The sequence below is a fragment of the Dermacentor silvarum genome, chromosome 1 (assembly GCF_013339745.2).
Source record: "Dermacentor silvarum isolate Dsil-2018 chromosome 1, BIME_Dsil_1.4, whole genome shotgun sequence".
NCBI lineage: Eukaryota > Metazoa > Arthropoda > Arachnida > Ixodida > Ixodidae > Dermacentor > Dermacentor silvarum.
The window spans coordinates 95853515-95867229 of NC_051154.1; the positions used below are offsets into that span (position 1 = coordinate 95853515).

At 48.2% G+C, this 13715-nt stretch overlaps 1 protein-coding gene across 1 annotated transcript in view; it reads right to left on the reverse strand.

Moving 5' to 3' along the window:
• The window catches only part of LOC119432968 (voltage-dependent calcium channel type A subunit alpha-1), a 472601-nt gene that overhangs the window by 83946 nt on the left and 374940 nt on the right, over positions 1–13715 (reverse strand). The window contains exons 4-6 of the mRNA XM_049671300.1: positions 13050–13271; positions 8766–8871; positions 7576–7715 (exon numbers count right to left, since the gene is read on the reverse strand). Coding sequence (XP_049527257.1) covers positions 7576–7715; positions 8766–8871; positions 13050–13271 — 468 coding nt within the window. The remainder of the gene's footprint in view (positions 1–7575; positions 7716–8765; positions 8872–13049; positions 13272–13715) is intronic.

The window sequence follows — 13715 nt, forward strand, 5'->3', positions numbered from 1 at the left end:
CGTTTTGATGGCCTGATGCTTATTCCTAGTCAAAAGGCCGAGTTCTTTGTTACTATACCGTTAAACCTTTCGCGCAAGGAGCGTACGCCTCTCGTACAACGCCAGGCGCATGCTATAAATAAATAGGTGTCGATTTATGACACCGCCGCTACAAGAGGTCAGTGTGCAATGTCTGCCGATTCGCGTCAATCGATTTTCAGGACGTAGCGCCGACTCACTTGATCACGACCGGGACTGCTGTGAGCTACACCGAACCGCCATCGAGTTAGTGTTTGAGCATTTGGAAGCGACGAATGGCCCGCTGTGTTTACTCAGTGTTATCCCCCATTTTCGCCGTTTGCGCTCGAGGCGAAGCAAGAGAAAACAAGTAGAAGAACGCTTAGGCAATACGCAGCTCAACCGTCCGATTTTATATCTGCAAACAGTCCTGAAATCTCCAGACAGTTGTACACTGTTCCTGGATTCTAAAACGGCTTTTGTTGCGACAGTAATGGCGAATCGCCTTGCGCAGTCGAATTAGGCGCTTAATGTGGGAAGCTTGGCTAGTTCGTTTACGATAGCGCATCCCTGAATAGCGCGAACACTCGGAATCTCCTCCGTGTCATCTCATTGTGATGTAGTTTTATAGGTTAGTGTTCCGAACATATGTTGCTATTTTTTTGGCTGTGCAGCTTTTGTTTTGCCGTATTTTGCCACCAAGACCAACATAAAGAAACAGCTTGCACTGACCTTTTTTTTTTTATAAATTGTAGTGCCGGTGACTAGAGTCAATCTTCTGTACATTGCATCCTTCATGGGTTTAATGTTTCTGCATGCAAAACGGTCCTAATGTGAACGCGTCCTTTACCGATTAAACATTAGTAGCTTTGATAGTGAATGTTGTAAATTTCGCAAGAGGAACTCTAGATGGTGGAAGGGAAGTAAGGGTAGTTACGTGAGACTCATAATTGGTTAAATAATTCATCAAAGAACTGCTGGCCTCTCCTAATACAGGGAAAGAAAATACATTAACCGATTGCGGTGTCACATATAGCGACGACGACAACAACCTGCTGCTGGTCGTAAGTTGGATTCCCGATTACATGGCCATATTATGATGGATGCGGAAGGGAAATATATAGGCGTACTGAAATTAAAGGAAATAAGCAAGAAGTCTGCGTAGGCGCCGCTTTTAGTAAACGTGCTTTGTGACGGTTAAAGCCATCGAAAACTAATTTATCGCCGTCAAGATCCGGACACCTAGAATTGAAGGACCGCCTGTTGGGCTAGTTGGTCTAACATTGTTACTTTCACATATAGCACAAAAAAAAAAAAAAAAAAGACGCGACAGACGCGAGCGCTCGTCCGCGTCTGTCGTGTCTTCGTGTGTGCGTGTGTACTTTTTTGCGCTATATCTGAAAGTAACCTAGAATAGAAATGAGAAAAAGTATCAAAGCTTTCCTTATTTGCCCCTCGCACACGCGCTCCTATCCACCGGCCTCCCCTTTCTTCTCTACTCCGCTCCCAATAAATCCACACACACACACACACACAGAAAGACAGTTGCGACGAAGCGTGACGTGGATTAAAGTAAGCGGACTCGCATGCAGACACCGAACTGCGATTCTCCGCGCCCCTTCATGCGGACCCGGATATTCGAAAGAGCAAATACGAATTAAAGGACGAACACTGCCCGGCTACGACACACTGGTCAGTGAAATTTAGCTTCCTTCAGCTTCCGGGCCAGCTGAAGAAATCAGCAACAGAAGCCCCGTGGCGCAGTGTTCCGTAAACACGCACGCGGCAATGGCAGAAAGGCTGGGTCAGTGGCCGCGTCAAGCGAGAGGAAAGAGTCTCGGCGACAAAAGCAGGGCGCGAAGACGCGAGGAAAAGGAAGAGAGGATCAGTTAATTTCCGAAACGCCCGAAGTTAAAGCGAAAGACGAAGGCTGAGAAGAAAGGCCTGAGGAGCACATATATATACGCCATTCACAGCTTGTCAGCCCGCGAGCGCGCGAACTTGGGGGAGGGGAATCCGCGCGCTTGACGCCCACGAACTCTGGCAGCAGGGCGCGTGCCCCATGCGCGATCGCACACCCGCTGAGGCGCCGGGGTAAAGGAATTTCTCTCTCTCCGGTAAAGGGCTGAGCGAGAGAGGTAGCGCGCGCGCTCAGCGGCAAACATGAGGTGACAACGGCGCTAATACACACACAGCCATTGTTCGGGCGGAAGCCTTATCCGACGCCGGATCAAGCCAGGTGGAGCTGGATCATGCGGAAAAAAAAAAAAAAAAAAAAACGAAGTACGCTACGCTCAAGCTCCGGCAATAACGAAAGCAATACGACGGCGGCACCTCCTCGGGAAGGCTGTGTTCGTCTTTATTGGGCGAGGCTTAGCGTCTCCTTTTGTCCGACCGGTACCGACCGTCTTTTCCAGCGCCGTATCAAAATGCACGCGGCGCCGCGTCTTTGTACGTTTGTCCGTGACCCCGAAATTAGCTCAGCCAGTCCTTGCCAGTGGTGACCTTGTCCGGCGATTCAATTAAGTTGATCTGGCACATCTGGATGGAAGGATCTGCAGATCTATTTATTTTATTCTCGAGATAGATTTGCTGTCTGCCTACCGCAGCCAAACGAAATAAGATGTCCCGCTTCATTTCTGAAACTCCGTTAGGAGCCACCGTTCCTTCGTGAAAAGAGACCGTGCCGCATGCGAAGATTTCAAGTTCGAGCCCTTTGAAGTTATTCTGCGCGCACTTGCAAGTGGATCTGTAGTAGCTATATTTATCCTGGCCTCTGTCCGCGGTGTCGATATTGAAACGAAGTCTTCTCGGCGCTGCTTCTTGCTGGAGAGCATCGACGCAATGAAACTCGAAGGCTCCCTCACAAAGCCCTTAAGATTGCGCGCGTCGCTGTCGTGCCTACGCGTACCGGGAGATATCGACCTACTGTGGAATATTTTAGTCTCGCTATGGGGTTATTCTGCGTAGGCCTCTTAAAAAATAATACTTGGAGGTGCTTAATGTCGCAAGACTATATACTCCATTGTGTTGCACGCACCGAATTAATTTCGAGGACCTTGGCCCGTATTCACAAAACGTCCTCACGCTAGAATTGTTCGTAAGCGAACATTCCAGCCAATCCTGATGCTCAACATATCATTAGGCGAACGCATTCAGCCAATGGCAAAGAACACTTGGGAACGAAACGCTTTGCTGAATTCGGCCCTTGCAAGTGCTGTTTGCCATTCTAGCGGTAAGGATTCTAGCGTAAGGACGTTTTGTGAATACGGGCTATTCACGAAGCATTTCATGCGCTAAAGCTATTTGTAAGAACCGTCGCAGATCAATCGGGACGGCTCAGTTATTATTAGCGAAGGCGAGGTGTCAAAGGCACGCAGTTCTTACGAAAGAAAAGCTTTGTGAATTCCGCTTGAGGCGGCTGAATTCACAAAGATATTTGTAGGTTCGACCGCCTTCACTGATAATATGTCCAACAGCACGATTGGTTGGCGTATCGCCTTGCGAGTAGTTCCAGCGCACTAACATTTTTGCGAGTACGGTCCCATGGGGCCGAATTCACACAGCTTTTCGTTCGTAAGCGCTCCTTGCTGTTTGCGGGCCACCTTCGCTAATAATATGCCCGGAATCAGGATTGGCTGGCATTTTTTTCTTAGGAATAATTTTGGCGTAAGATATTTTTGCGAATACGGGCCCTAGGCTTCTTGAACGTGCACTGAAATATGAGGATACAAGCATTGTTCGCATTGAGCTCCCGTCAGAATGCGCCTGTGGCAGCCCGAAATCTTCGAACATTTGTATTCGATCTGTCCGCGGTGGCGATAAGCGCCAGATTATTTTTGCAGTGCTTCGGGGCGACTGATTCGCTGGTATTGACAGGGATACTGCGCCACGCGTTGCTTCCATTCACGGCCAACGTACACTCGATGTTTTTCGTATCAGGCTTCTTTCCGTTTTAACTGTGAAAGACATTTAGTGGTGGGGGCGATGATAAATCACTTGAAAGAAAATAAAGTTTATGCCCTGCCTGCTTTACCGAAGTATCGCAGGCTACCAAATTTAAAGATAATAAATTGGCGTCGTAAAAGGAAAAATAAATTTGAATGAAAAAGAAAAATCATTAAAGCAGTACTCAAAAAAGCCATATTTAGGATGTCATATAATAATCTGTCATATGAGTCTCAGAGACCATTTTATTTCAGTCATTAAATGCCACCAGCTTGAAAGCTCTTGGCTCTTAAAATGAGCGTAGTCCGACCCTTACAGACTGTGGCACTGAGTGAACGAAGAATAGGGAAGCCAAAAGGGTCTGTACGATTCATTTTCTAGTTTGCGAAGGGTCTTGGTGTCAATTCAATAAACGCTTATTACGAATTATAGGCCAAGCTGGCGCGTTTCATCACTCTCGGCAAGACCTTCCATGGGACATCTATATAAATTCTCACCGTGAAGGACAAGTGCACACGCTTCCAACCTTGTGAATCTCATATGAATCATCCCACTTGCCGATAATACCCCTGTTACCCGTTTTCCTCCGCGCTGTAAGGGCAGCAGTCATAGGAACAGCCTTAAGACAAATATTGGTTATGACGCCCTATATTTTGTGGAGAGATCTTTAGCTACATGTAATGGACAGCTTCAAAATAAGTAATATTACCATCGTTTATTTTACCACTGTTTAGCCCTCAAGTGCCACCAGAGGCACCAAATTATCGTCGACAAAATCTTGCACTCGGCTTATCGTCGTATGAAATGAACCATTCTGGAACTGTGAACGATTAAGCACGTGTCTCGGATGACGCACCTAGCGAACAATGCGACTCGGAAAAAAAGGCGCCATTGTTAATCGCATATCGTGCAGAAAAGAGAGGACACGAACATATTCGCGGAAGTGAAAATGCTGCTGCTTACCGAAGCGACTCGGCGAAGTCTACAGATCTAGCAACAAATCATGTACAAAGACAAATCTTCCCGCCCCTAGAGGGCGAGGCAATGAGCTACGCACAACTACGAGCTACAACAACAGGTACCACCGCACTCCCCGGGACCGTTGCACATCCTGCAGCCGTGTGCGGCGTGTCAGGCCTGGCGCCTCTTCTCCACAGGGCGCATACTCACCGGCGCTGGGCGCCGCGCGCCCGGCCCCAGTGCTACGACACGACTACGGTGGGCTACGTGGGCCGAGCGCGCGCCTCTGGAGAGCGCGCGCACACGTGACAATCGGACGTGCTCTACGGGGCGACGGCGGCCCGGGGGCGCACGGGCTGCTCCGGCTGCCCGGGGCGCGCTCGGCTCGACTGGCGCACTTACTTGGCGTGCGAGAGACTAGTTTCAGTGGACGTAATACTCGAAACGACCGAAGCATTCGCAAGTCTAAGTTCTCCGTCTGCTGCGCCGTAATATTCATTATCCTGAAACAAGAACACGAGTGCAGTCGCAGCAGAGAGCACCGCTCACGCCCCGAAGCATGGAACAGCGATGCCGCACGCTGCTCCGTTCGGGGCTGCCTGCGCGCTCTTCCAGGACCTTTGGGACAAGCTTGTCGCGACCAGAGTGGCCTTAAACGTTCCATCACGAACGGTGCTGCCTATTTCGAACCGACCGACGCGGCTTCGCGCTGCTTGGAAAGACAGTGAGCGAAGGAACAGACACCGTGTCAGCGGTACGTTTCTCGCATTCGAGCGCATGCTGTGAAGCAATATGCATGGCGGGGTACTAAGCATAGGTGTCATTCGACAGAACCATTATATTATAACTCAGCTTAACTAAGTAACGCCCATGACCGCACGCAAAACTGCTCAACGCTGTGGACGAGAGACTTGGTGTCAAAAAATAAGGGGCTACACCAAGAAGCGAAATAAATTTATGAATGGCCGGTTCTTTGACTCTCAGGGCGTCAGATGTCTCTATTGATCGCTGCCGTCGTTGTCCCTTCTGCTCATCTTTGTGTAAGCTCTTTTCCCTAACCAAGTGTAGGTTAGCAATTCAGCTACAACCCCGGTTAACCTACCAGCTTTTGTTCTTTCTCCATCTCTCTTGCGCATGGAAGCCGGCCAGTTACTGACCCTCATTTTGTCATGAATAGTGATGCGAATTATGCCCCTGATTGGTTGACGCCAACTATGAGCTCCACAACGCTACACTGCTTTTGTGGGACAGTGCAGTCCGAATCTAGAGGCGCTTAGTCTTTGTCCTCGTTCTTTTTCCAACGCAGAAAAAAATTCATTTCCTTAGTTCTTTTTCGCGCAATACTCATAAAAGAGTGTAGCTTTCATTACCATATGTTGCGTGTCGCGAATTCACTGCCAAAGACACAAGCCCTGAAAGGTTCTGTTACATAGCAGCATTGAATAAAGTTACGCCCGCTGAGGCCGAGCAATGGGTTGCCTACGTTTATTGGCGAGGCGTCGGCTCACTCGAAATAGCGGCACCTTTAGCCCATATGGCACTGAAATACAGCAGCTTGGCGACCAGCGTGTGCAGTTCTGTGGCGGCTTTCACGTCTGACTTCCACTGTGCTTCGAACAATTGTTCACACTACGGCGGGACATCTGAACACGTAAGCCTCGTTTGGCTAGCAGTGGTCTTAGGCAGCGTCTCTGGCGTATTACGCATTACCACGAGACAAGCCACTGCAAAGGCCCGACAACAAAAACTGCTGTACCCAGAATGTGCCATTCAAAGCATGTCGCTTAGCTGAACCTCTTTTGCTATCATTTCAGTCATGACACCTGAGAACTTGAGGTCGAATCTTGGTCGAGACGCAGACACCGTGAAATTATGGAGCCTTTCTTTTAGCTTCTCGTTTCGGACGAGTATCGCAAATATTTGTTCTCGTTAAAGCTTAGGTCCCAAAATCCTGGAAATGCTCTAACACAGTGCACCAATAGAGCACGATTTCTTACGCGCGAACAAAGTGGAACTGTGGCTCTTGAACATTCAGAAACACCGCAATAAATGCAAGACATTGTATAAAAAAACTGTTTTCATACTTACGCTTTGAGCTTCGCCCTTTGTAAAATCTGCTCACAGGGAAACTAAGTAACATTTGAAGTAATCAGCACGAATGTGGTCTGGCCAGGGATGGCAAATATGGTTTGCTAAAGATTTCTCACCTACATTCATGCTTAGGTAACATTTGTTTATATATTTTTCTGAAAGGCTTATGATGGCGCAGACAGCCAATAAGAGCGTAGTCACAAACGAGCCACGCAAGATTATACGATGGGATACACGACATGATGACTGAAAATGCCACGTCCCCTTTTCTGCTGACGTTGAGATATTTCGAGAGCTATTTCCGTGGCCATCAACTTGTCCTACTTGCTGAAATGGGCGGCGCATCTTGAATGACCGTCGTTGTACGACAGCCGACCGGGTTGATAACCGGAAAGACAACTCTAAGAAGGACAAAACTAACAACATCCCACTCGTTCTCTCTCGCGCAAAAGTTTCATCTTGCGTTGGACTCAATACGTACGTGGCCTAACACTTGTGCTCTAACGTTGTTGTTATTTAAAACTTTTCTTGCAGTAGCAAGGTATGACGGAAACAAGAGCGAAGCAAATTTGCACTTACCCCGTGACGACAACCACGAAGTCCATGATATTCCAAATGTTGCGGAGGTACGCTCCGCGATGCAGTATAAATCCTAAGGCTACAATTTTCAATAGGGCTTCTACGCAGAAGATACCTAGAAAGTAAGGCTCCGTTTTTTCCTGAAACGAGAGAAAGTTGACAACCGGGCACTGTGATTGCTGATGATACTGCGAAATAATTGATCACAACGACGACACTGATTGCCAGCCCCGGCTTGTTTCCCCAACTACCATGAGAAGCCTCCATAAACGTATTGCCACGTGATAGCACAAGTATTACAACCACTACTCTGAGAACACAAAAAAGGTCATTTTATGCAAATCTGCTTGACTGCTATGACGTACACGTCTACCACAGATTATGTTCAATATACACTCTTTGATTAAAGGTGTCCGCATTTGCTGTTACGTTGAATGACTGACGACCACGGCGGCCGTTCTCCCGCACACTCTTACAGAAGATGGCCACCTTGTCAAGACGGGTGCGTAAAGCGTCGAGCAAGTTGAGCAAGTTGGTAAGGATTCATGTCATTAGAAGGCAGGCGTGCAAACACGGAGACAAACAGAACAAAAAGGACAACTCAAACAGGCGTTCCGTTCTACTTGTGTCCGTGTTTGCGACACCTGCCTCTCAGTAACATGAATCCTTACCAACTTGCTCAACTTTCGGTCGTTCTAAGTTTTATCGTAGGAAGTTACCGAAGGGGAATCACGAGATGAGTGCGGTATGGGGCATTTTTGTTCGGGTCGATCTATTAAAATACTGGGCTGCTGAAAGGATCCTTTTTCTGAACATTGCGCACCATATAAGCGCCACTGACTTAGCGCGCACACGCACACGCACGCACACGCACACACACGCACACGCACGCACACTCACACACACACACACACACACACACACACACACACACACACACACACACACACACACACACACACACACACACACACACACACACACACACACATATATATATATATATATATATATATATATATATATATATATCCGTCCAGCGTATTTCCATTTTGACAGCGGCCAATAATGCGGTGCGCCAGAGGTGAGAGCCCACCGTATCTTGCATATTAATAAGAGCAGAATATGACGGCGCCTCTTCGTGAAGGCCACCGAAACTCGGTCAGCGCAGGTGCGAGAGACCGACTCACCAGCTTCTGGGCGAGCGGCGTCCGGTCGCCTTTGGGCAGGTGCTCTTCGAGCGCCAGCACGATGCAGTTGGCGATGATGGTGAGCAGCACGGCATACTCGAGCGGAGTGCAGCAGCGGCAGTCAAGAAAGACAACGCGCCCTGCCGACTTTCTGAGGCACTTGGCATCTCTTTTGGGCTTTGACATCACGCAGAAAGCCAAGTAGAACTTCGACGTGGTTAAATAATAATAATAATAATAAAAACGAATGGAGAAACGAAATGTATCAACGGTGCAACGTCTGCTTCTAAGATATGAGTATCACCTTCTTCGAGATTAGTTCGTTTCCCTATATCAGCGCCCGAACAATCCAGGATGTAGCCCGTGGCTGATTACTGTGATGTAGAATACAAACCCATAAGATTAAAGAAAGGTGAGGATCGAACTGAGTGCTTATCATTAACTTTATATTGCAAGTGTACTAGCTGCAAGATAATGGCTATTAATCAAAACAAAATGAACGAAGAACGCCCAATTTTTTTTTGTAATTGTCCGTACAACACAACGTTGTTGTTGTTTTCTATAATGGCAGTACTGCGACATGAGTTATGATAATGGTTACTTTGCCTGCCTATCCTCCTTGTTTAATCCGCCGTGCTTACAACCAACCTCCACGAGTGCATTGGCGGCGACAGAAAGCCTGCAAACCATAAAAAATAGCTGGTTGGAGAATGAAGCGCAAGATTACCTTAAAAAAAAAAGAACCTGCCGCCATACATCATGGCACGTTCTTAATGCAGTGTGAGAGCTTGGATTTCAGCCGGGAGTTTGCTTCAGATTTGCCCGTTTGCTATTTTTATTGCACAGTGGACCTGAACCTTTTTTACTTAACGCTCGTGCAAAAGGGTCTCCTGTTCTTTTTTTTTATGTGTGCGTGTTTTGCTTTCATTTACGTTTCTTTTTTGCACACTTAGTATGTTGTTTGTTTGTAGTATAGGTGTGCGGCGTATTTATGTCGAAATGCGTAGTTCAAATGTCTTCACTGTTTCTTGGAGTCGCTGGTTCTAATGTGACCTACATTCCCATTTGTCTGCAGTTATTAAACAACACATGTACATTTGTAGATTGTAATCGCACTGTCTGCGCCACTGAAATTGAATATCGATTGTTGGTCAGGTCTGGCTATTAACGTGCCCTATATCTGGTTTTCTATCTTTTTTTTGTAATAGGAGTTAAGGTTTCACCGGCACTTGTAGTTTATTCTAATTAGAGTTTTACTATGACCGTACAAACTTTAAACTGGTTTGCCACGAACCGCACTCTGATTTATGTGAAATGGCTCTGGCCAAAAAGATCGCAGACACTGACTGCGTCAATGCTAAATGCGTAGCACAACCAAACACAAGGTTACTGTTGCCGTACACATATTTCTCCGAAGGGTACGTACATAACACGCGGCAGTTCTTTTCTGCGACAAAACGCTGGTGATTTATAAGAAAAAAAAAAAAACTGAAAATGGGGGTAGGGGGTGCGAGGGGGATGTCATGTTTTGGGAATTAACGTTGTCACTGTACGTCCTCAAAGAGAACGCTTAGTTGACAGTGAGCCTGAAATGAATCTAAGGAAACTCAGCGCATGTTTTAAATTGTTCCTGCGATAACTTGCAGCTGTTCAACGTTCGAGCTGTTAACGGCGCCAGGTGACACTAGTGCGAAATTTAAAAGGCACATTTTAGCCCAACTTTGGTCACGCCAGAACTTGCGGTGCATAAGCGGCAGAAAGAAAACTTTTGATGAGAGCCCTTCTGGTGAGGTGCATGGCTGCAAAGGAAAACGGGCGATGGAGGCGTCATTCATTTCGCTCTAGTGCACGCTAAGCACTTTGCTGATTTGCTTATCCGTAAAAATGCAGGAGCCACAGTTCGGAATACGTCAGTTAACTTGAGAGACAATCGGTGGGTAAAGGAGTCTTTACTCGTTGTATACCGCCCCTGGCATTGATAAGCGCCGAAAGGCGTCCTTTTGTGCACAGTGCAAAGCACAGAAAGATGCTTATTGCGACTAACAGCGCTGGTCTCGTATTGTGAAAGTGCGTAGCATTTCAGTTAGCGATGTTGTTTCTTAATTGGTCTACGAAATGAAAATGGCTCGTCCAGCTTACTGAAACGCAGTATGCTAGTAGATTCCGACGTTGGCTAATTTATATGCGACACGTAACAGTAAACATAATTTTTTTGTATCAGATTGAATGTCCAAAATAAATGTGCCACCCTTGGGTGCACGTATCGGATCTTACCGCCCTGTATACAGAACGGTTCCTTCAACGCCTCGAGGTCGATCAGTTGCGCTACTCTGCAGTGGAAGGTGTGCGTGCATGGTTGGTGGAGAGATGTACGGAGCATGCGTTACTCTTCGCTGCAGTGTGCGGAACCGCCTTCAATGCAGCGCCAGATGGGCCAACGTCGTCGTGGACACGCGGACGCTGCACTGACGTCACTTTTGCGCACAGAAAAAATACTGCTCGCGGTGCCACGAGTGAAACGAAAATCAAGAGGAAAATGCCACTGCGAGAATACGCCACTTTGAGTACGAAAGCTGGACTGCTGCCAAAGAAGAGTATGGGTAGGGAGCAGCTGTCTGAGGCCGCGCGTGCGACGGAAGTATCGTCTAGGCTTTGGCTGCACCATACCGGCCAACTCTGGAGGCGCGCTCTGTCTAACACGAAGCGAGCGGTTGGTTCATTGAAGGTGTTAGCCGTGCGTAAACTCAAGGCCAGGCGCCGAATGAAGGAGCGCGCTGGCCGCGTGAGTGGACGGGAAAAAGCGGCACTGGAAAAAAGAACTGAGCTCTGAGCCAACTTCCTTTTGTGATCCAGGGGTCCGGTGTTTGTCGGAGCCTTTCGCGAGGCGTTCCCCAGTGCTGCATCTAGTAGGCGCCCTGTCGGAAGATGGCGCCATGCAGCGTCCACCAGAAGCGATCGATGGCGCGGCAGGGGTTGTTTCTGGCAGCAGCCCAGCGGGGCCGCTTCTTGGGACGTGCGGGTGCGGACCCACGTCAGTGGGGTCTGCACCACGACCCTGGCTCCTCTCCATGCATTGCGGCGCCTAGCTCACCTTCGTTTGTGTGACTCAAGTAGCGCAGGTGTCGCCTTACCGAGCGTCCCAAAAGATTAGCGCCGAGAACTTCGTCCATTGCGTTTCCATTTTAACGGTATTTCCGGTATTAGCAGAGCTGCTTAAGAGATTAGGCGCTAGTACGACTCACGCGGTGCCTCTGCCTCGTCTCTGTGAGCGACAATTTCTCAGAGCCCGCTTTACCACCGGCTTCCTTCTCCTATTTCAACTCTAGATACCGGGGCATTGCAGCGAAGCCGTTCCCCGAGAGCGCGGGCCTTTCTGCCGCTTTGACGATTGATCAAACGGCCTGCGTTGCGGCTTTCGCTGCGCTACGGAAAGTACGATGCATGTGCGTATACATCAACGCCGTGTTTACGAACGTACGCCTGTGCTACGCGCATTGGGTGTAAATGTGTAAAAGCGCGCTCGGTAAAACGTGCAGTCCGCTGAGCTACTTGTCTTTGCAGTCCGCTGCGCTACTTGGCTTTGAGATGAGCAGTCTTTAAACACACGAGACATTTTGCCTGCAGATGCTTTAGTGAATTAATTCACGTTTAGGGTCTCTGTTATAAAAGAACAAAATCACTTCTCTTTAATAGCCTTCCCGACCGACGCAGGCATAGAAGCATGATCTCCCTGGACGAGTACGTTTGTGTAGCACCGACGGCCAGCCCTCAGTTCAATGTGAGTCTAGCGTTGCTGTGCAACTTCGCAAAGTATAAGGAAAACGATATGAAGTAACTATACCTATTTACGAATAACGAGAGCAAATGCCGTCGTACATACTGAATATCGAGGAGTCCATACTTCTAGATTAAGAAAAAAAAAAAAAAGAAAAGAAAGAAGAAATGAGGGGACAAATTATGTCTGTCTGTGGCTATGAGTCATTACCGACATATTTACTTTTTTGTCGTTGTTGGTCTCCAGCGAAAACAAGCATTTTACTTTATCTAAATACACACGTATGTTCTATCAGCACTCATTGAAATAGAAAATAATAAAATAGCACACGGAGACAGGCAAATACACTTGCCGTATTATCGCGGCAAAAGCATGTACGAACTGTGCCTGTCTCGAGTTTGACGCCATTAAGGGCCCGAAGTTACACAAACGTGTGAGAGAGGAGACATTTATCCCTAACTGCCTAAACGACTGTCCTAGTGCACCCTGAGCAGAAAAAAAAAGGATATGGCCACTCGATGAAGAATTTGGTATATCGTCGCAGCAGGTTGTCCTCGGAGAGGAGGAAGAGCGAAGAAGGCCCCCTGGCCCGCGGGTCGAGGGCCTTGCGCCTGGCCATGCCGGGCTCTGTTCTCAGGGCGCCGCTCCCATGGCCGCCCAGCGCGCCGCTCGTCTCCGGGGCCCTCAACAGGCCGCGCTCACCGCCGCTTTCCGCCGACAGCGCCGACAGCCTGCGCGAGAAAACACGCACACACATCGTCAGCATTGGCACGGCTGCCACCGCCTTTGCAGGGAGAGGGTCGGTAACGAAAGGAAGCGAGCTGAATCACAGATGGTTCTGGTTGGCTACTCCGTGCGGGAGAAAGGGAATATAGAGCGAAAGGAGAGGAGAGAAGAAGAAGCAGGAGGAGTGTGAAGTCCACGCATAGACGTGGAGCAGAGCGTACCACATTACTAGTCTGCAAGACTGAAGACCGCCCCGGAAAGCGGAGAACTGCGTTCGTAGCCTCCAGTCCACAGGTCAGGTAGGAATATTGTCTTAGGAATGCATATTTTGGAAGTGGGCGCTTGCCTAGTCTATAAAAACCTGTAGATTGCCTTTCCGCACCACAGCTTGTGTGAACAAGCCCGCCCGCTGCAGAGGAGAGATTTTTTCATTAATTAATTAATTCATT